The sequence below is a fragment of the Lampris incognitus genome, chromosome 14 (assembly GCF_029633865.1).
Source record: "Lampris incognitus isolate fLamInc1 chromosome 14, fLamInc1.hap2, whole genome shotgun sequence".
Taxonomy (NCBI): Eukaryota; Metazoa; Chordata; class Actinopteri; order Lampriformes; family Lampridae; genus Lampris; species Lampris incognitus.
In genome coordinates this window covers 22,503,786-22,526,716 of record NC_079224.1, presented here as the reverse complement: position 1 = coordinate 22,526,716, position 22,931 = coordinate 22,503,786, and the positions used below count along the sequence as shown (strand labels likewise).

The window sequence follows — 22,931 nt, the reverse complement described above, 5'->3', positions numbered from 1 at the left end:
GAAGACTAGCTGGTGCAATTTAATGCTTATTTATCCTGTCCGATCAATTTCCGGTGTACTCAGTTATATTTAGACAAGTTGATGTATTTTCATGTGTAGGAAGCCATTTTTTCCCCTAATTGTTGCTTGAAAAAAAAATCCGCTGCTCCTCATTTGAGTTCAAGGTAGTGGGATCACGGTAGGGAGTATTTCATCTTGCATAAGGACACTTCGGCAGACTGTGCTGGTGTGACAGGAAATCAAGCAATTAATGTGGTCACACACAGACTATTATTGACCCAGATTTTAAGAATATCGTTTATAATCCACATTCAATTAGTTTCCAAAAAATCTTTATTAGGGGTTAACATCGTCACTACGGTTGAGCACATGTCAAGCAAGTTACAACGAACTATGTGATGGAATCAAGTTGACCATGATGTAGAAATACTAACCAGCTACAACCCCACTTGATAGCAATATCCAAGAGTGTCAGACTTTGGACTACAACATGTAGCATTAAGGATCATATGGTTGCATTTTCAGGTTTTCTAGCATTTTGATACAGTTCAACACACCCGAGGCAAAATCTGAGCATGTTAAAAAAAAAACATGGGACAAAGAATCTGTCACAGTAACGTGGTCTGGGTTTGAATTATCTCTTCTTTGTAAAGGGTTTAATATACCATTAAAGAGAATGAGAAAAGCTCAGGAAATGCGATAATAGTAATTTACAGTGATTAAACAGCACCACTGTAGCTTAGGTTGTTCCCAAATTTTTAAATGGCTCCTAACATGTCAAATATTCTAGTGTTGTTTCTTTATTCAGGGAAATATAAAGCATTGCATCTTAAAACTCTAGTGTTACACATGTATTACAAAAAGTACATTCAGTTATATCTATTACACTGGAAAGGTTGGAATTTTCTGTTAGTCGACATCACTGACACCCTTACACTGCAGTTAAAAACAAAAGCATTACTTTGCTAGCAGCTTTAGTCTTGGTAAACCATTGTTGAATAATTTCGATTTCCTCAGTTATGATGCATAGAAATCATATTGACAGGAACAAAATCCATTTCCAACTTGCAGTAAATCTCACTTACAGTCCCAAACACTGGCATCATTGTCTTCAAAATAAAACAAAATTACCTTCATTAATCATCCCATATTTAAGAGCACCAAGGTTTTTTTTTTAAATAAAGTTCAAAAGAAACTACTCAATTTGGAAAAAAGACAAATAATGGTATCGGGGGGAAAAATGTAAATGCATTAGACACAAGAATTCGGACATGGCCAGAGCCAAAAGTCACACATCATTGGAATTCTAGACATGTTCATTTCAACTACTTGCCCATATACAATACACTTAAAACTTCTTTAACCAAATCAGAGAATTTTGCAGATCACAAATGCAAGTTTTTTTTATGAACCTTAGTGTTTTACTTATTTATTCCCCACCTGTTGATCTCATTTATAACAATGCTACATACAGACCTCAAGAGGCTTTAAATGGCCTGTACCTTCACCTGTGACTTGCTCAGTCATACCATAGATTTATAACCAAATCTACAGTATATCTCCTTAAGTGAACCTACAACAGCACTAAGGTTTCAACACTATACCGGTCTCATGCGTCACACAGCTTGTCTGAAAGTGTTGAGAAGGTCTACCATTTTTTAGTTTCTCATTTCTCACCAAGGACCACTAAAGCACAAAACAGCAAGTTACACAATTTGCTGTTTACATAAGATACTAACAACCTGGTATACAATGGCATATCAGGTTGTATACCGTAGTTCTTTCCCAAATTTCAGGATAATAAATGCAGATAAGTTTCAGAGTGAGGTCCAGCCTGCTGGACATGACCATTTGACTGGTCAGTGAAACGATACAAAATCAGAATTGTCAGCATCAACATCTTTTGGATTAGTGCTGTTTTAGGGCACTCTACGTGCTATGCGAGCCGAGTCTCTCCACTGACATTTCATTTTTGTACTCTTTACAAGACTTAAATAATGTCCTCATATCAGATCAGATCCTGGGCAAGATTGCGAATAATGTTCACAGCTCCAAGGTCGAAACCACAGATGTTCAGCAAACCCCGGTCCTCTGTGTCTGCGATGGCATGTCCAATGGAGGTCAACCCGCACATTACCAGCTTAGAAAATATTCCTGATTGCTGTAGTTAGAAAAACAAAACAAAACAAGGTAATTGTCTTTAAGTTAAATATTAGGTGTATATTTGTACCTGGACATAATTGAATGAAACACAATGTGTAAATCCTTATTTACACATCATCTCTAGGTATGAATGTTTGTGTGTCGGCTGTGTGATGGCCTGGCGGCCTGTCCCGGGTGTCTCCCCCACCTGCTGCCCAATGACTGCTGGGATAGGTTCCAGCATTCCCGCAACCCTGAGAGCAGGATAAGCGGTTCGGATAACGGATGGATGGATAGAATCGATGTCATATTTGTGCTCTATTCATTAAGTCAGGCTTTTGTTTAGATCAATTTTACACTGCTAGTTGCACGATTTATCCTGTGAAAATGAAGGGAGGGAGTTGCCGACTTGAACAACTATCTTGAACAACTATCTGGATTAACAAATAAATGCAGTTTTTCCCAGAACCTTGACTCACCTTTGATATTCAATTTTAAAAGCTATCCTCATGCAGTTTGCCAGGTAATAAATGCAACTATTTGTTTATAAGTACCATTTGTTTTGCACTACAATGATAAATGTGTTGTTTTGAATGGAATGCTTTACGCAACAGCCCTAAATGTCACCTTAACAGTAGACATCAACCGTACCCTAAACATTAAAGGCTACAGTCATATTGCATTTGCCATCATCAGCATTCATATTTCTGCAGGAATTATAAACTAGCAAGTAAAGAGGATCAATCTTTTTTTTTTAAAGTCCAGCAATTAAACATGGTTCTCTATACGTGCAACCTGAACAACTAATTCATTTAATGAGAACCAAGTGTAATCCTATTCTCTGAAACAATCTATAGCTGAGAGGACAATATGGGGGATAATGTAATTTTTAAATCCTTTTGACCAAGGACACATGGGTGAACCAACGCACTTGTCGGTGCTTCCTCAGAGTCTCTACAGGGCTGGCACTGAAGGTCCACAACGGGTTGTTGGTCAATACAACGAACATGTCCACAGCCTTCCTGTTCTCTGTTGCCCAAGTAATGGGGATGGTGCAGTCTGTGCTCCCACTAGGGATCTAGAAGAAATGGTTGACATCATAGTAACATAGCTGAAGAACAGAAATTTTAAGTAAAGTCATTTGGAACAGAACAGATAGGGAAACTGCTACATTCAATACATCAGCTAAAATTTGCTGTGTTCTCCAAAACCGACATGAGATGGATGGTAAACGGTGATTTTTATGCAATACAGTGACAGTAGCGATCACCCATTTCATATGATGCTGTAATGTGCCCTCACCTTAACTAGTTCAGTTGTCACATCAACAAGGGACATGTCAGCAGTGATGGTGCACGGGAACACAGCTCCTTCAGAGTAGATCAGGACCTGTGTGTCCATTTCTGTCCTTGATATAACCTGTGTCACACACAAACCTGTATTAAACACAGTAGAACCGTTTCCAAAAAGCAAATGGTCATTTTTTAAAAAAAAAACAAACTATTAAATAAAAGATTTTTCCAAAAGCAAACAGTTCTCAATTCTATTTCACAAGGCACATCAGAGGACAGCCAATAATTGCCAGAGGGCATGTGGACTCTAGATTATGGTGCTGTGGAAGGAATGTCACAGGAATCCACAGTATGTGTTAACAAACCCATTCCTTGACCCCCGGCTTCATCCAGAGATGAGACAATTTTCCGACCGTTAAAACTATTAATATTCTCTAATGTAATGCTACACGATATGGACAAAATATGAGATTTGTGATTAGTGTGCTACATAGTGATGATATGTGATATGAGGGGAATGGCAAAGTTTGTGCCAGGAACCAAATATTTATTGCTCCCATTGCAAGTTTCAGCACATATAATATGTTGAAAATCTTCTTTCGGCTTGTTCCCCGTTTCTCAGGGGTCACCATAGCGGATTTTACAGTTTCAATTGGTACCCTGTGAGGTACCCTGTGGCGATCGTTGTTAACCTGGGCCTTGACCAATCTGGTATGAAGCCTTGACCAATCCGGTACGGTCTTGTCAATCTGTATACTGATTTGGCAAAATTTTACATCAGCTACCCTTCCTGACAACCAGTAACTCTATGGACGGGGACACAGGTAAAGTGCGGGATGCCATCCCAGGACTCAGGGACTTGCGCCCATGCCTGTCAGTAGATAACAGACTGAGAATTTAGTACGTTAATATCATAAAAGGTATACTGCAAAAGATCATGAAAAATAAAAATGTAGTAAAATCAAATGATATTATTACTGACCAGTCAGAGTTCAGTGGCTGTGACAGTACTGGATTGCAATACAAACTCCAGTCTGACGCAGTGCTATGTTTTTTTTTCGCTTGCTGTTCCCCAGGGAAGTAGGCAGATCTATAAACAAGTTGATTTTAAGTTGACGATGAAGTGCACAGTGAGGCTGATGAAGGGTGCCAATATCTTTTTTTAGCCAAAGTATCTCCTTACAACAGATACACTGCCATTTTTGCAACCAACACCTCCTTTGTATTCAAACTGTCATCCAACCACTTGCTTTTATTTTAGTTCAGTGCGTTTTCTGTGTAGTTTATTTCTGGTCTATTTCATTTATGTCACATGTTTGAAAGGCTCCATTTGATTGGATTATCTGCTTTGTATGCAGAGTGTGGAATTTACAGTGAGTGACAGGCTGAATGTGATCATTGCTGATACTGTTGCGTTTTGCTGTACAAGTTGTGCATTTTCATACCGTGATGACAATGGAAAAAAATTATACATTATACAGCACTACTATGCCCTTACCATAGTAATGGCTGCAGCGACAATAACAGTGCTGACTGATGTTCCTGGAACAACGCTGCACAGAGATGAGCTGACATCCACTGCAACAGCAAACCGTTTATTTACAGGCTCCACATTCTGAAAACATGACCATGAAAATACAAGAGAGTATTTGTTCAATGTTTTTGCCTGGAGTCACCCTTGATGGCCTAATCAGGGGTGGAAAAAAATCAAAATGGCCCACCATAAAACATTTGTAAAATGCCGAGTCCAAGGCCTTGAGGATGCTGATATCAGGTTCCCACTTTACTTTGCCTTGAGAGCCATAGCCTTTTTTGTAGTTCTCAGAGGCCAATAGGATACTGAGCGGGTGGATTTTTGTCTGAAATTTTAAGACGAGCAGATTGAGTTAAGGGTTTGATGCAACATACTTTCATTCTATTAAAAGGTGATAAAAGCTTTCAGTTACTCTCTGCCGACCCAAATATAAAAATTCCAAGTCAAATGGGTGTGGAGAACAACAATGGTGAGGGAGGGGGAGGATATTGCCACCTGCACATATACCCACTACAGAAAAGATGGCAAGTGATAGCACCTTTGCCACAAAAGGGTAATTTGAGGTGGACGAAATCACCCCTTTCCAACACCAACAAATTAAACTACCAAATAATACAAAAATAGATGAACTAGATAAACTAAAAGTGAAATCCTTCAAAATTGCCCTGCTCGTTGAAAAAATTGGGCAACAGCCAGCTGAGGTGAGCAAGAAGAGGAAAGTAGATAGGGGTCGGTCACAATTTCAATTTCTGAGAAATGTAGCTAAACTGCGGGTAATGATAATTTCATTACAGAATAAATAGCCTTTACTAAATAAAGTAAGACGATACAACACTTCCAATGATGTTCACCTACTTTTCACCCCACCCCCCAAAAAGGGAATATTGATTTAGTGCCTGAAAAAAAAATTAACAGATGCAATTTGTTAATGTCTATTATCTGCTACCTCAAACATCACCCCCGATACCAATTAACATCAATAAACATGTTTTAGTGTTTCTGACCCCTTTAATTGCTTGCTTTAATAAAAAAAAAAATAAGATGATGTGATAGGACTTCTTACCTTCTTTAACAGTGCCTCGCTTTGGATTCTGTCACATATTGTTGCCATTTCTGAGCTTCCTGATTCTAGAATTTTGTCTGCTGTCATTTTACCCAAAATCCTTAGCATTGATTCAAGGGGCATTTCTTTCAACAAAGCTCTCCACACCTGCAGAAAAAAAAAAGTGTGTGTATATGTAATATACATACACTGATGAGCCAAAACATTATAACCACCTGCCTAATACGCCATTGTTCCTCAATGTGCCGCCAAACACAGTGCCAACCCACCGAGGCATGGCCTCTACAAGACAAGGTGTCCTCTGGTATCTGGCACTAAAACATTAGCAGCAGATCCTTCAAGTCCTGTAAGATGCGTGGTGGGAATTGTGGATCGGACTTGTCAGTTCCGCACATCCCACAGATGCTCAATTGGAATAAGCTCTGGAGAATTGAGGCAACACCTTAAACACTTCATGTTCCTCAAACCATTCCCAAACAATGTGTGCATTATCCTGTTGAAATTTCGAGGCCTCTGCCATCAAGGATACCATTGCCATGAAGGGGTGTACCTGGTCTGCAATGATGTTTAAGTATGTGGCCCGTGTCTAATTGACATCCACATGAATGGGTGGACTAAGGGTTTCCCAGCAGACCATTGCCCAGAGCGTTACAGTGGCGCCACCTGTCATCTTCCCACAGTGCATCCTAGTGCCATCACTGCCCCAGGTAAACGGTGCTCACATGCACCGCCATCCACGTGACCTAAAAGAAAATGGGACTCACTCATCGGACCAGACGATCTTCTTCCATGGCTACAAGGTCCAGTTCTAACACCTGTTTGTAGGTGCATTCAAGGGTGGACAGGGGTCATCATGGGCACTCCGATCGGTCTGTGGCTATGCAGCCCCACACACTGTAAGGTGCGATGTATTGTGTAATGTGACATTCCTCCCATAACCATCATTAAAATTTTCTGTGATTTTTGCCACAGTAGACCTGTCGGTTTGGACCAGACGGGATATCCTTCGTTTCCCTTGCACATCAATGAGCCTTGGGCGCCCAACACCCTGTCGCCGGTTTGTCAAGTCAAGTCAAGTCAAGTTTATTTATATAGCACATTTAAAACAACCACAGTTGAACCAAAGTGCTGCACAAGCTTAAAATACAATATAAAATAAGTAACACATATGAATATAAAAATAAATGTAAAAGTAAAATAAAGGAATTAAAATGTAAACAATAAAACACAAGCGTAAAAGTATATTTCCACAATAAAATCACGGTGTCTAGCTCAACTTGAATTGAATGCCAGTGAGAAGAGGTAGGTCTTTAACCAAGATTTAAAAGTCTCTAGGGTCTAAGCAGATCTTATGTGTATTGGTAAGTTGTTCCAGAGATCAGGGGCAGCAACTGCAAAGGCTCTGTCACCCCTATTCTTAAGCCTGGATCTCGGAACATGTAAGAGCATCTGGTTTGCTGACCTGAGTGCTCTGACTGGTGTATGATAATATATTAGCTCAGATAAATAAGATGGTGCCAGCCCATTTAACGACTTGAAAACAAGTAATAAAATCTTAAACTGGATCCTAAAACAGACAGGAAGCCAATGAAGGGAGGCCAGTACAGGCATTACGTGATCACGTCGCTTCTTTCCTGTCAGCAGGCAAGCAGCTGCATTTTGTACAAGCTGCAGGCGACGAAGCGACGACTGAGCTATGCCAACATACAAAGAGTTACAATAATCGGTTTGTGGTTTGTCCCTTCTCAGACCGTCAGTATGTACTCACCACTGCTGACTGGGAGCACCCCACAAGCGGTTTCAGGAATGCTCTGACCCAGTCATCTGGCCATAACAATTTGGCCCTTGTCAAAGTTACTTCGGTCTTTACTCCTGCATTCATCACGTTGTCTATGAGAACTGATTGTTCGCTTAGCATCTAATCTACCCAGACCTTGACAGGTGCCCTTGTTTGGAGATGATCAACGTTATTTGGTTCACCCGTGAGTGGTCAATGTTTTGGCTCATCAGCGTATATACATCATTCCCATTTGATTGGAGAAATCATAGCATATTTGAGGCAAAGAGTCAATTTGTATTACATTTCTGCAAAGACGGAAAATTACTATGTTATCATTTGTATAGAGTTTTGCAGTGTGGAATCACAATAATTGAAATCTGCACCTCTGAAAACGACCTCTAAAACAGACTATGCAATAGTCTTTTTTAGTTAGCTGGGGCTCCATGGTAAAATGTGTATTGAAAACTTTTAAGACTCACTTGTTTAGACTTCAAGTGGTCTGTCAGTAGTTGTTCCCTCTCAAGCCTGTGTTCCTCTATTAAATGGATGACCTCTGTTTCATCACAAGGATGCTTGACCTTCTCCACGACTTCGAGGTACGACAGCAGGTTGATGATCTCTTCGGAGTTCTCCTTATCTGCATATGCTACCTGAACTTCTTTCCATCCTTTTGTTACATATTTACTGATCAATGCAATTGCTGAAAGGACAAAGTAATATTCTCATCGGACATTGGTATTAGTGATATAGATTTGTGCATCTAGGCATTCAACAAATACAGGAACTACTATGTCATAAAACAGCTAAAGCAGTTAATCAGAAAGTTTGCAAAGCCTATGATTAACATACTACTGAAATAAGCTGATGTACATCAACTGCCCCCCCACTGACACTTACCTTTTGCTGTTTTTTTTTCTAGATCTGTTACTTTATTTTATCCTCTGTACCAACAACACCAAGCAAAATTCATAGTGCATATAACTAACGCACATGGCAATAAAAGAATTTGATTCTGATGTAGCCGTGTTTCCATGTTAACTTACTTTCATATGCTGGCCTTGCATGGGACAGCCTGAGCAGATCCTTGTGGGACCAGCCCTCTCTCTGTTTACATTTTGTCACAGCAACAGCCAAACTCATGGCATCCTGCTCATTGTACCAATTGGACACCGCTTTCCTAAGCGCACGTCCCCAAATCCCACATTTCATCCCCTCTTTTAGTTCCTTCTTGTACTGGATGAAGGAGAAGAGGTGAATGGGGATCCGGCAAACTTCCTTTAGGGCTTTGAACGCTGCCTGTCTGGTCTTCAGCTCAGAGTGCTGAGAGCAAACAGCCAGGGCAAATAGACATGCATTGAGCCTGACAGCTCGCTCATCCTGGGCAAACCTCTTTATCTCCTCCACCACCTCACAACCACGGCCTTCCTGTAGCAGAGTCAGCAGGGCTTCACTGCTCTCCATGCCAAGTCGGTGCTCCTCTCTAGCAGTATAAATGTCACCCTCTGAACAGAAGCAAAGGAAACGGCAAAGTTTGACCTTGTCGCTCAGCTCCAGTGGACAGCCACTACCTGCTGAGTTGAAGTTGTGGCTGCCTGATGGCGATGCTGTCATAATGCTTCCTGATGGCTCCATTGTAACGCCTGGACTGTAACAGATATTGTAGACAGTGCAAATGACTAGTTTACTTCATCATTCATAATAAAGTGATGATGCAGTAATTACAGACCCATTGATCGTAGATCTAAAGTTTACAAACTGTTTTACATTTCCCCACCAGTAAAATAGGAAAAATATATCAAGGTTTGCCCTTTGTTAAACAAACCTGACAACACTCAAATGCAAAGGCATTCTGTCCGAGTGAATCTCCCAAGCTAAGACTTTATCCTGTTTGACAGGATGGGGTGGAATAAACGTGTACCGCTCTAATAATAAATCCAATATGCCGTCACGCAGATAGACTCCCGGATCAGCTTTTGTCCAACAACTGACATAACTCATCAAGTTTAACTAGCTATATCGATCGCCACTATTGTATTTTGACGGCACAAGCAAGACAGGGCAACATCAGCAACTCGCGTTACTCGAAACTTGATTGTCAAAAATAGCTTCAAGCCGATTAGATTACAGATCGTGACACTAAAAACATACGATTCATTTGTAACCAAGCTGCACGGTGCTGTTGACATTATAAGCGAGTCGACATCTCATTTAACGTATTGTTACATTTTGACTGACCATAAAATGTTAATGTCAGCTGATCTGTACTTCGCTCACCAGTGCTTTCTACAGGGCAGGGACTGAACGAGGCAGCGGAGGGAGTCATTCATCGACCGTGCAAAAACTAGTTAGCACTAGTAGCTACGCTGTCTGCTGGGGCAAAACCTTGCACGCCTATTGTTAAATCTGTTTTCGTGGGTAGTAGACTTACGTTTCGCTGTACTAATGCCCAAACTTAAAACATGTCAAAAAGGTTTCTCCACCCGAACAACTAGGTTTCACCCTGGCGGGGCCCGTGTAGGATGGGAGTCTGGCTGAGTTAGCCAACGTCAGCTAAACTTCGTTAGCTTAGTTAACACTAAATTTTGCGATATGGGAAAAAAAAGTGATTATGACCATCGAAATGCGGATCTCATGTAAAAATGCAATGAAACCTACCGTTCTTTGGAAGCTGGGAACTTTAGCAGATATTTGGTGGCGCTAACGGGACCGAGAGGAGGACCCTCTAAAAGGCAAACTGCCGCCGCGGTGGCTGCTGGGAAAATGGACCGATGCCTTACTAGGCAGATTACGGTGCAATTTTATTTCTGTTTTTAAGGGCTCAAGACTGTTTATTTTGTGACTGATACGGCAACAAATTTTAGTTATCTTCGCTATTGATCATTTTGTACAGGGTTTTTTTGATCGCATCTACTCGCACATTTTTGCATTTGTCCAATTTTGACATGTAGGCCTCATTTATGCTCACCGTTAAATACGGATACGGACAGAAATCGGCGTTTATTTTGTCTGTATTTGCGCACATTTTCTGAAAGTTTATGGATGCGGACGTAACGGAGTAGTACCACCGGAAATCATAGGGGGCAGTGTAGCCAATAGTTCAATCGAGACACGGCGAAGACACTTAAACATGGCGGAACTCCGTTTTTTTTTTAAATACAAGGAAATATACAAAACAGGATAGGGAATAAATTTACAAAAAAAGATCAAGTTCAGACAATGGTGGAAGTAATGTCATCAAATTAAAAAAAAAAGAAGAACCAATTAGGTAAACAGATGGAGAGGACGAAGGAGCAGATAAAGAGAAATTTAAAAAAAGCAAGCGCCGAGTTATAGAAGCAGTTTTTTTTGCTTTTCTATTTGTTCCCCCCCCCCAAATATTTCAATGATTTGAAGTAATTTAAAAATTTATGTAAAAACATGGTAAAAGGGGGAGAGGTTGATTGTGTCAACCCCCAGTAATGAAGTACTAATAGAAACAGGAAAGACACCACTGGAGTTAAGAGAATCTCGCACTTGCATATTGGGTCAGATTAAAAAGGAAGTGGGTGTGATGGTCTCGTGTGCAATACAAACAGGCAGACAACTTATTAAACAAACGCGGAACTTTACTGGAGAAGCTCAGGTTCAACACATACAGCCGTACTGTGAACCACACTGTCTGACTGAGTTCGCGGATTCTGCCTCCCGTAATGCATGACGGCAATACGTCACTGTCGTAAATATTAATCACTAATATTGTACATATCCGTTAACATTACGTCGGGGAAGAAGACCTTACAGGATTGTTAGGAATATTCCAAGTTCCAGAGGCATGGGTGGGCAAGAGATGAAAGAACAAGGACATATGGAATGGAGGCCTTGGAGTTCACCAGGTCCACCCTCATTTAGTAGCATACCCCCTTGGCTGTTCCTAGAAGTAAAGATGGACATGAGTATTGTGGAAAAGAAAGGCGAATAAATGAAGTGGGAGTTAAAACAAGTGTGTACATGAGAAAGAGTTTCACAGTTATTTCAAAATCTACACAGATGGTTCCAAGAGCAAACGGGAACGTTTGGGGATCGGTGTGCATGTCCCCGAGTTTAAAATGATCTATTTCCAAAAGAATATCTGACCTGACCAGTTATTGGTATATACAGCAGAAATAGTGGCAGTTATTACAGTGGGTTAAAGAGGTCAGACCTGATAGGGTGATGATACGTACAGATTCAATAGCAGTCTTGGAAAGTATACAGTCAACAAAAACTGTCAGAGAAGATTTAATCATTGAAATTTACCATAATCTGCCAAGACCACACAGAGGTGGTATAGATGTACAATTCTGTTGGGTACCAACCAGCACATGAGGGACTGAAAAGGAATGGCTGTGCAGATAAACTAAAAAACGGCATTACAAAAGGAAATAACATCAGTTCCACTTGGAAAAGCAGTGATTAAGAGGAAAAGAATGGAGATATGGCAGAAAAGGCGGGAGGAAGACCAGAAAGGAGGGGGCATTACAAAATGTAAAAATCTGCCATAAAGAAAGGAACAGATGGGAGAAAATCATAGTAACAAGCCTAAGACTTGATCACACAGGATTAAATGGTACTTTGTTGATAACGGGGAAAAGGCACAGTGATAAGTGTGAGAACGTTACAGAAAACGCTGAACATGTAACATTGCACCTGTAACGACCCTCACTTGTGCAGGTGTTCGTGATAGAGATTCAGACCAGGGGTTCCTAACAGTGGCTTTTATTGCCTGCATTCACAAATAAAACAACAATCCATGAGATTTCTGCTGCAATGCGACTGCATACAAGTCTCCAGCGGAAATGGTCTAGCTCTCTCGCGCATGAGCTAGCAAACAATGTTTCTCCTGGCTAACCTCATGCGTTGCATAGTATACTAAACTTACACTACCGTTCAAAAGTTTGGGATCACATTGAAATGTCCATATTTTTGAAGGAAAAGCACTGTACTGTTCAATGAAGATAACTTTAAACTAGTCTTAACTTTAAAGAAATACACTCTATACATTGCTAATGTGGTAAATGACTATTCTAGCTGCAAATGTCTGGTTTTTGGTGCAATATCTACATAGGTGTATAGAGGCCCATTTCAAGCAACTATCACTCCAGTGTTCTAATGGTACAATGTGTTTGCTCATTGGCTCAGAAGGCTAATTGATGATTAGAAAACCCTTGTGCAATCATGTTCACACATCTGAAAACAGTTTAGCTCGTTACAGAAGCTACAAAACTGACCTTCCTTTGAGCAGATTGAGTTTCTGGAGCATCACATTTGTGGGGTCAATTAAACGCTCAAAATGGCCAGAAAAAGAGAACTTTCATCTGAAACTCGACAGTCTATTCTTGTTCTTAGAAATGAAGGCTATTCCATGCGAGAAATTGCTAAGAAATTGAAGATTTCCTACACCGGTGTGTACTACTCCCTTCAGAGGACAGCACAAACAGGCTCTAACCAGAGTAGAAAAAGAAGTGGGAGGCCGCGTTGCACAACTGAGCAAGAAGATAAGTACATTAGAGTCTCTAGTTTGAGAAACAGACGCCTCACAGGTCCCCAACTGGCATCTTCATTAAATAGTACCCGCAAAACACCAGTGTCAACATCTACAGTGAAGAGGCGGCTGCGGGATTCTGGGCTTCAGGGCAGAGTGGCAAAGAAAAAGCCATATCTGAGACTGACCAATAAAAGAAAAAGATTAAGAAGAGAACACAGACAAAAGAACACAGACATTGGACAGAGGAAGACTGGAAAAAAGTGTTGTGGACGGATGAATCCAAGTTTGAGGTGTTTGGATCACAAAGAAGAACGTTTGTGAGACGCAGAACAAATGAAAAGATGCTGGAAGAATGCCTGACGCCATCTGTTAAGCATGGTGGAGGTAATGTGATGGTCTGGGGTTGCTTTGGTGCTGGTAAGGTGGGAGATTTGTACAGGGTAAAAGGGATTCTGAATAAGGAAGGCTATCACTCCATTTTGCAACGCCATGCCATACCCAGTGGACAGCGCTTGATTGGAGCCAATTTCATCCTACAACAGGACAATGACCCTAAACACACCTCCAAATTGTGCAAGAACTATTTAGAGCAGAAGCAGGCAGCTGGTATTCTATCGGTAATGGAGTGGCCAGCGCAGTCACCAGATCTGAACCCCATTGAGCTGTTGTGGGAGCAGCTTGACCGTATGGTACGCAAGAAGTGCCCATCCAACCAATCCAACTTGTGGGAGCTGCTTCTGGAAGCGTGGGGTGCAATTTCTCCAGATTACCTCAACAAATTAACAGCTAGAATGCCAAAGGTCTGCAATGCTGTAATTGCTGCAAATGGAGGATTCTTTGACGAAAGCAAAGTTTGATGTAAAAAAAATCTTATTTCAAATACAAATCATTATTTCTAACCTTGTCAATGTCTTGACTCTATTTTCTATTCATTTCACAACATATGGTGGTGAATAAGTGTGACTTTTCATGGAAAACACAAAATTGTTTGGGTGATCCCAAACTTTTGAACGGTAGTGTACATGGAAATCAAAATGCACAACTCATTAATCTTCGTGTAAACAAAAGTACAAAACAAAACAAACAAAAGGACACACAGCACTGGCATAGAGCACTGAGTGATCGTATAGTTTTAACATAGAAATTCTTGACTCTTGCAATATTCATAACCAAGTTCTTGCACATTTACATTATACATAAACCACGTACCTGCATTCACAAATAAAACAATCCATGAGATTTCTGCTGCAACGCGACTGCATACAAGTCTAAAATAGCATAAAACCAAAATAAGAACAATGCTCTCCATAACGCAGAGCGCAGCGGGGTTGCCGCCAAAATTATACTTTAACTCGGTTAAAACACTTACAAATCACTTTCTATCGTTACTTTTCGAGTGCATTAGTTAGTACAACTTATATACATTTATATCCAACCCATAGTTTGCAAAGAAAAACATGTTCATTTATTAAAATATCTGCTTATCTCCAGCGGAAATGGTCTAGCTCTAAGGTACGGATAGCGCAAATGCCCAAAATGTGTCAAAGTGAGAATAAATAGACAAACAGTCGCGCAGCCTCATATTTAACCTTAGTGAATGCGGTACAACATCTGGGGTTTACACAAACCATCAAAAAGCATTGGATTACAATAACATGTTAAAATACAAATTTTGGGAGAATTAACTTTATCTGAGTGAGGTCATTTTCAACTCTGTTACACACCGTAACATGTATGAAGTGTGTAATGTCCGTAGACGCCTTGTCTTACTGACATAAGAATAATTCAAGAACGAGCCGACTTCGTAGGTTCTTAACTGTGTAGCTTTTACTAGCGTTCATCCGACATACAACCTTCATAACATGCGCTTCCAACTTCCTGTATACGTCACACGCACTGCACGTACACCCGTGAGTAGGTCAAGTTAAACACGTGACCTTTCATTCATTACATCTCCCCCTCTAAGATGATTTTCTAACCTGTATATCACCCCCCTTTTCACAAAAAAAATAAAAAATCCCCCACAGTACACAAGTCCATACGCCTCACAAATCCATCCGGATTGCTGGCTTGCTCACCCTGCCAGAGCGAGTAACATATGGTATGGAAGTTGGCATTTCTGCTGCTCGGGACTCATCCGTGTTTCCATTCTCCCCTGGAGTGACATGGTCAGGATCCCTGCTGACAAAGGTGAGTGTTTTGGGTGTGGCCAACAGGTGGCGCCTGTTCCTTCTGTAATGTTCACCTTGAGCTGTCTCCACTATGTAGGATCTGGGAGTGGAGCTCTGACTGTGAACAACTGCTGGCATTGTCCATGTTTTCTGTCCATCAAGTTTGGTGAGTACTGCGTCACCCGAGTTCAGTGGGCGCAGTGTCCGCACGCCGTTCCTGCGGTTGTAGTAGAAAGCCTGCCTCGATTTGGCTGCGGCGTCAGCGCTTTTGATCAGTTCCTCTTTAGGCCAGGCCGGTTTCAGGTTATGCTGCAATGTGGGTAAGGTGGTTCTGAGTCTCCTACCCATGAGCAATTCCGCTGGACTGGCTCCAGTGGAAGAAGAGGGTGTAGCTCTGTATGTCAACAGGGCGAGGAGAGGGTCTTCCTGCCTTAATATGCTTTTGGCTATCTGAACAGCCCTCTCTGCCTGTCCATTACTCTGGGGGTAGTGTGGGCTTGAAGTCACATGGATGAAATCATAATCCTCACTGAACCTCCTCATCTCTTCTGAAACTAGCTGTGGCCCATTATCGCTAACTACAATTTCAGGGATACCAAAACGTGCAAATGTAGCCTTCAGCCTAGCTACAACCTGACTGCTAGTAGTTGTTGGTAGATTTAGGATCTCCAAAAACCTGGAATAATAGTCAGACACTATCAAGTAGTTTTGCTTTTTGTACTCACACAGGTCTATGCCAACTTTCTGCCATGGTCTGGATGGGAGCTCACTTGACATTAAAGGCTCTTTTCTCTGTGTGTTCTTGTGTTCTCTGCAGAATTTACATTGCTGTATCTTTGTTGTAATGTGCTCTGTCATTTTGGGCCACCACACTGACTGGCTAGCTCTCTCTCTGCACTTAACTATCCCCTGGTGCCCGTCGTGTATTCTGTCTAAGATCACCTCCCTCATCTCTGTGGGAATGACGATACGACTGCCTCTGATGACTAAACCATCTACCGCAGATAACTCCCCTCTCACCTGATAAAAGTCTCTGACTGTCTCCGGCACTTTATCGACATACTCAGGCCAGCCGTGTCTGATGAAGCCCAACACTGTCTGGAGCTGCAGATCCCCATCCGTGCTCTGTTTTATCTCCTGCATCCTTTGAGGTGTGGCAGGCACCTGGCACACGATGGCATCAATGTGCGCTGCAACATCATCATGAGAAGCACCATCTCCGTAGCGCTGCTCTGGGCCTCTGGAGAGTGCATCAGCCACAGCTAAAGTTTTGCCTGGTGCGTATTCAGCCACTGCATTGAAACGCATCAGCCTCATAAACAGTCTCTGGCACCTAATGGGCACATTATCCACGTCTTTGCTGTTCATGAGAGGCACTAGTGGTTTATGATCGGTGACAAGTCTGAAATTGTCAAGCCCAAACAAGTACTTCTCGAACCTTTCACATGCCCAGACGCTGGCTAAGCACTCTTTCTCGATCTGTGCGTACCTTGTCTCTGCGTCACTCAGCCGTCGGGAGCAGTAGGCCACGGGCTTCCAGTGTTCCCCGTGCTGCTGGAGCAGAACGCCTCCCAGCCCGTAGCTGCTGGCATCTGCTGACACCACCGTAGCCTTAGTGATGTCATAAAAGGTGAGTACCGGGGCGGTGGCGAGTGCTGCTTTAAGGTCTTGGAATGCTGTGTTCTGTGCAGGTCCCCACAGCCACTCTGTCGTTGCTTTAAGCAGTCCATAAAGCGGCTGACCTACAGTGGACAGCTCTGGGACGTATTTTGCCAAATAGTTCACCATCCCGAGGAACCTCTTGAGTTCCGTCACGTTCTGGGGCTGAGGAAAGTTCTCTATTCCGGCCACTTTGTCCGGGTCAGGTCTGATGCCTGCCTCGTTGATGATATGACCAAGGAAGCGGACTTGTTTCTGTTTGAACTTGCATTTCGCTTGGTTCAGTTTGAGACCTGCTGTTTCAATGACCCCCAGCGCCTCTGCTAGGCGCCGGTCATGGATTTCCTCAGTCTCTCCATGTATAAGGATGTCATCCATGTACACCTCTGTGCCCTCTAGCCCGGTCAGAGTTTCCGCCATCTTTCTCTGGAAAATCTCTGGAGCACTCGTTATACCAAATGGAAGGCGGCAGAAAGCATACCTCCCAAATGGGGTGATGAAAGTGGTGAGCCCCCTGCTGTCTTCATGCAAGGGGATCTGGTAAAACCCACTTGCTGCATCCAACGTTGTGAAGAACTTTGACCCTGCGAGCCTTGGCATTATTTCCTCCATAGTGGGCAGCACGTATTTCTCACGTTTCACTGCTCGATTCAGCCTCCTGAGGTCAGCGCAGCAGCGAACCTCTTTCTTGTTCGGTTTCAGCACCGGCACCATAGCGGCGCACCATTCTGTGGGCTGAGTCACTTTTTCAATAATGCCCTCATTTTCCATGCGCTGCAGTTCTTTCTTAACCAGTGGTACAAGTGGCAGCGGTATCCGTCTGGCTGTATGCACCGCGTATGGCTGGGCACCCTCCACCAGAGCTATTTTCACTGGGTCTGTTTTCAGCAGTCCACTTGAACCGAAAACTCCACTGACCTCATTCATCCGCTTCACTAGACCCATATCCACTGCCTCTGGACGACTCAGCAGACAGCTGCCTCTCCCCTTGATCACATACACTGGAAAGGAGTATTGTTTCTCCTTGTAGTTGGTTGTGGCTTGAAACTGTCCTATGCAGCTGATGTTTCCACCTGGGCTTATGAAGCATGTGTCAGGAGGTCCCAGTTTTATGTTTGGCTTCAGCTTTTTAAATGTCCCTTGGTTGATAACAGTAGCGTCAGCCCCCGTGTCAATTTTAAAGGTTATTGGTACATCACTTATTGTTAAACTAACAGTCCAATCTTCCTGACTGCTCTCTTTGCCAACTTCTCCCAGAAAGTACAGCTGTTTAACCTCTTCAGTGACTTCTCTCACCGCTTTAGAGTGACATACACGCTCCCAATGTCCCTTTTTATGACACTTGTTGCACTTACTGTTCGTTGCAGGACACTTCCGCTCATCGGTGTGCTGCGTCTTGCCGCACCTCCCGCATTCATCTACTTTGTTGGTTGCAGGTCTGCTGCCACCATGACGCTGTCCGCCCTTTTTGTTTTGGCGTCCGTCCCGCCGTCGGACAACATTGACGTTAGCCAGCTGGGCCTCTGGTTGGTTAGCTTGGAGGCTTAGCTGCTTTGTTATTGCCTCCGCCTGGCGCACTTGTTCAATGACTTTCACCAGAGTAAGGTCCGCTGTGAGCTGGAACTGACGGGAGAGCACTTTGTCTTTTATGCCCACTACCAGACGGTCTCTGATATGTTCATCCCTCTTGTCCCCAAACTCACAGTGTTCAGACAGCTCATACAATGTCCGGATGTACATCTCCGCTGTTTCTCCTGGCTGCTGGCTATGTTGATAGAAGCACGCCCTCTCATGTATGATGTTACGGCGGGGAATAAAGTAGCCGTCGAACTTTTTCAGTACGATATCATAGTCCACTTTATCACCCTCCGCCGCGAAGTCAAACGAGCTGAATATCTTTTCAGCCTCGCTGCCCATTGCATAAATCAGCGAACTCACTTGAATCTCCCCGTCGTCTTTATCCAGCTTTGTCGCGAGCCTGAAGCGCGAAAACCGTTGTTTCCACTCCGGCCATTCAACGGGGCAGTCAAACTTGAATTCACTCGGCGGATAAAACTTCGGCATGACCGCTCGTGTTCAGATACACAGACTATTCTGACACCATGTAATGTCCGTAGACGCCTTGTCTTACTGACATAAGAATAATTCAAGAACGAGCCGACTTCGTAGGTTCTTAACTGTGTAGCTTTTACTAGCGTTCATCCGACATACAACCTTCATAACATGCGCTTCCAACTTCCTGTATACGTCACACGCACTGCACGTACACCCGTGAGTAGGTCAAGTTAAACACGTGACCTTTCATTCATTACAAAGTGGAAAGAGAAAAATTACAAGATAAGCGGGACGGGAGTGGAATCTGATGGGAATACTGGGAACAGAACAGAAGGAGAGGAATTAAATCACCAGGAAGGCACTCCTTACTTTAAGTGACACAAGGTTGATGGGTAGAATTTAAAAGGTAAAATGACATGTTACACTCTTGTACAGTAGGTGGCGGTATGCACCTTAAAGTTGTTTGTGAGCCGCCAGTAAACCCAGAGGGGAAGAAGAATGAGGAGCGGCCGTGTAGACATAATATGGGTGATTCTTCGATTAAGAGTTTGTCTGTCCACAGGATAGATTTTAAAAAAAAAGCATTGAAAAGAAAAAAGTAATTGCACTTGTTAGAGTTAGGTTGTGTTAGCGATGAAAAAAAAGGTTTGTGTCAGTGATGACAGTTTAATACTTTTTCAGTATGTTGAAAATTCAAATGTGCCAGAATTCCACCGTTTTGGGCTTGTCTCCAACCCAGACTTTTTAATTTCCCCTCTATCATAAAGTAATAGAAATGGTTACATTAATTAAAGCTTTACTTTGCATTTTCTCAATTTAAAAAGACATTTCAAATTCATGTGGTTTATATATATGTACAATTGGCACATTTTTTCATAGTTAAATATTGCTGTCCCTCATACTTCTTGTCATTACCATCACACCGAACATTTTAGAGAGCAATACCGTTTTTTCAAACAATGTTGTTGACATGGTAATGAGAAGTGCCAGAGGCGCGACCAGTCATGGCAGAAGCATGACTCGTGTCCACAAATCTAAGTAATCTATATATTTGTATTTCCTGATCTGAGAGTACGTTATTAGGCGTCATTACCAAACAAGTTACTGAGTATTTTAGTTCAGGAATTTCACTTTATTCATGTACAGTGCATCCGGAAAGTATTCACACCCCTTCACTTTCCCCACATTTTGTTATGTTACAGTGTAGAGCTGAAGGAACGGAGAAGACCGTAGGTTCACACTTTAGCCGTGTAGGCAACTTTCTGTAATCCACGGTAAATCAGAGAGACAACAAAACCACAGCTCGACTGAGCGGAGGCGGCAAGAATAACCAGAAAACTGGCTGAACAACCATAACTTAACCCTGCGTTAACCTGCCAGGGCAACCCTGACTTAACCCTTAGTTCCTGGGGTGAATTCTGTCCCCAATACGTGTCCACCACATGAGCCCCCCCCAGAATTCGCCCTAGTAATCGAAGTCAGGCAGGCGCGGGGGGACGACAGGCCGTTCGCGGCGGCTCCAGGTAACAGGAGCCGGAGTGTCTCTGGGAGGCATTGACGCGGGCCAGTGGAGGTCGGCCTGAGGAGCAGAAGAGGCAGCGCGGGCCTCCACGGGGAGAGGAGGCGGAGCCGGGGGACGACCGCGATGAGGAGGTTGGGCTAACTCCAACGGCTGCGTCAAGTCCAGGTGTGCGGGTTTAACTCGGTCGACTGAAACATGCTCGGCCGTGCCCCCCAAATCCACCACCAGGTGCTTGGTTCCCCGTTCCAGGACGCGGAAGGGGCCGTCATAAGGGGGTTGCAGAGGGGGGCGGTGTGCATCGTGACGGATGAACACGTAGTCCGCTGACTGCAGACCTGGGGGCACCTGGGACACCGGAGCGCCGTGTTGGGCGGTAGGAACGGGTGTGAAAGCTCTAACCCTGTCCAGCAAGGAGGCTCGTTGGTCCACAGCTGACCAGGGACGCATTGCGTTGGGCATGAAATCGCCTGGGACTCGCAGCGGCGTGCCATACACCAGCTCCGCAGAGGAGGCTTGTAGGTCTTCCTTCGGGGCGGTCCGCAGGCCCAGCATGACCCATGGGAGCTTGTCAACCCAGTTGCAGTCCTTGAGAGTAGCCCGAAGCGCAGCCTTCATGGACCGGGGGAAGCGCTCACATAGGCCGTTCGCCGGAGGGTGGTAGGCGGTAGTGCGGTGAAGCTTGACGCCCAGAGCCTCACCCACAGCATTCCATAGCTCTGAGGTAAACTGTGGCCCGCGGTCAGATTAAAGGTCGGAAGGCGTACCGAAACGTGAGACCCACGACCCAATAAAAGCGCGGGCCACATCAGCAGACGTCGTGGATGCCAGGGGAACAGCTTCAGGCCAGCGTGTAGTCCTGTCCACCACAGTGAAGAGGTAGGTGAACCCATGGGAGGGGGGTAGGGGACCAACCACGGCCGACGTGGACATGGTCAAATCGTCTCTCCGGCACTGCAAAGCGTTCCAGGGGCGCCTTAATGTGGCGGTGTATCTTAGTCCGCTGACAGGCAACACACGAGTCGGCCCACGCTTTCACGTCTCTCTTAAGTCCCTCCCACACAAATTTAGCAGAGGTCAGGCGCACGGATGGCTTACCGCCTGAATGAGAGAGGCCGTGCACAGCTTCAAACACGGGGCGTCTCCAGCTGTCCGGGACGATGGGCCTGGGCTGTCCTGTGGAGATGTCACACAGGAGGGTGACACCTGTGTCGCTGAAAGGAACGTCCTGCAGGCGGAGCCCCGTGTCGGAGGTCCGGAGACGGAGGATGCTCAGGTCCGTGGCCTGGTCAGCGGCCATCTGTGCATAGTCCAGGCCTAGGTGGACCGCTCCAATCACTGCCCTAGAGAGGCAGTCAGCTACCTGGTTAGACTTACCAGCGACGTGCTGGATGTCGGTAGTGAATTCCGAAATGTAGGAGAGTTGTCGCTGCTGGCGAGCGGACCATGGCTCGGCCGTCTTGGACATGGCAAACGTGAGGGGCTTGTGGTCCACGTACGCAGTAAACTCGCGGCCCTCTAGCAGGAACCGGAAATGCCGGACGGCGAGCCAGAGACCGAGGAGTTCCCTGTCAAAAGTACTATACTTGCGCTCTCGGGGTGTAAGCTGGCGACTGAAAAACGCCAAAGGCTGCCAAGCCCCCCCCACCCCCACCCACTGCTCGTGAACCGCACCAACAGCATAGTCCGATGCATCCGTGGTTATGGAACTAGGCGCTGTAGGTGAAGGATGCGCTAGCAGGGTAGCCTGGGAGAGCGCAGCTTTAGTCTCGGTGAACGCACGGTCCCGCTCTGCTGTCCAGCCGACCGCCTGGTTGGGGGACTTGCCTTTCAGCGCCTCGTACAGTGGCCGGATGATAAAGGCGGCTCGGGGAATGAAGCGGTGGTAGAATGTCACCATCCCGATGAACTCCCTGAGTGCACGAGCTGTTTGGGAGCGCGGAAAGGCCGCCACCGCTTCCACCTTTGAGGGCAGGGGGACCGCCCCGTCCCCAGTGATGCGGTGCCCGAGGAATTCAATGGCCGTCAGCCCGAACCGGCACTTCGCCGGGTTGACGATCAGCCCATGCTGGTTGAGGCGTGTGAAGAGGGCGTGAAGATGGGACAGGTGTTCTTCCTCGGAGGCGCTGGCGATGAGTATGTCGTCCAAATAGACGAAGATGAAAGGAAGGCCACGGAGCACTGAATCCATCAGCCGCTGAAAGGACTGGGCC

At 44.3% G+C, this 22,931-nt stretch overlaps 1 protein-coding gene across 3 annotated transcripts; it reads right to left on the bottom strand.

The window, feature by feature from the left end:
* Nucleotides 1–323: 323 nt before the first annotated feature.
* Nucleotides 324–10,545, bottom strand: ro60 (Ro60, Y RNA binding protein). 3 transcript variants are annotated; one of them, XM_056292978.1, is made up of 9 exons: nt 10,467–10,509; nt 8,855–9,313; nt 8,291–8,511; nt 6,032–6,178; nt 5,156–5,293; nt 4,933–5,049; nt 3,445–3,561; nt 3,074–3,220; nt 324–2,161 (listed from the first exon to the last, which is right to left on the bottom strand). In XM_056292978.1, exons 2-9 carry the CDS (start codon nt 9,270–9,272, stop codon nt 2,009–2,011), a joined length of 1,458 nt encoding a protein of 485 aa, XP_056148953.1. In that variant the 5' UTR covers nt 9,273–9,313; nt 10,467–10,509; the 3' UTR covers nt 324–2,008. The 3 variants fall into 3 exon arrangements, 2 of the variants coding, with proteins under 2 accessions (XP_056148953.1, XP_056148952.1); XM_056292977.1 differs by lacking the exon at nt 5,156–5,293 and having other exon boundaries at nt 8,855–9,456; nt 10,467–10,545; XR_008811345.1 differs by lacking the exons at nt 324–2,161; nt 3,074–3,220 and adding an exon at nt 4,417–4,524 and having other exon boundaries at nt 3,497–3,561; nt 8,855–9,456; nt 10,467–10,545.
* Nucleotides 10,546–22,931: the final 12,386 nt, after the last annotated feature.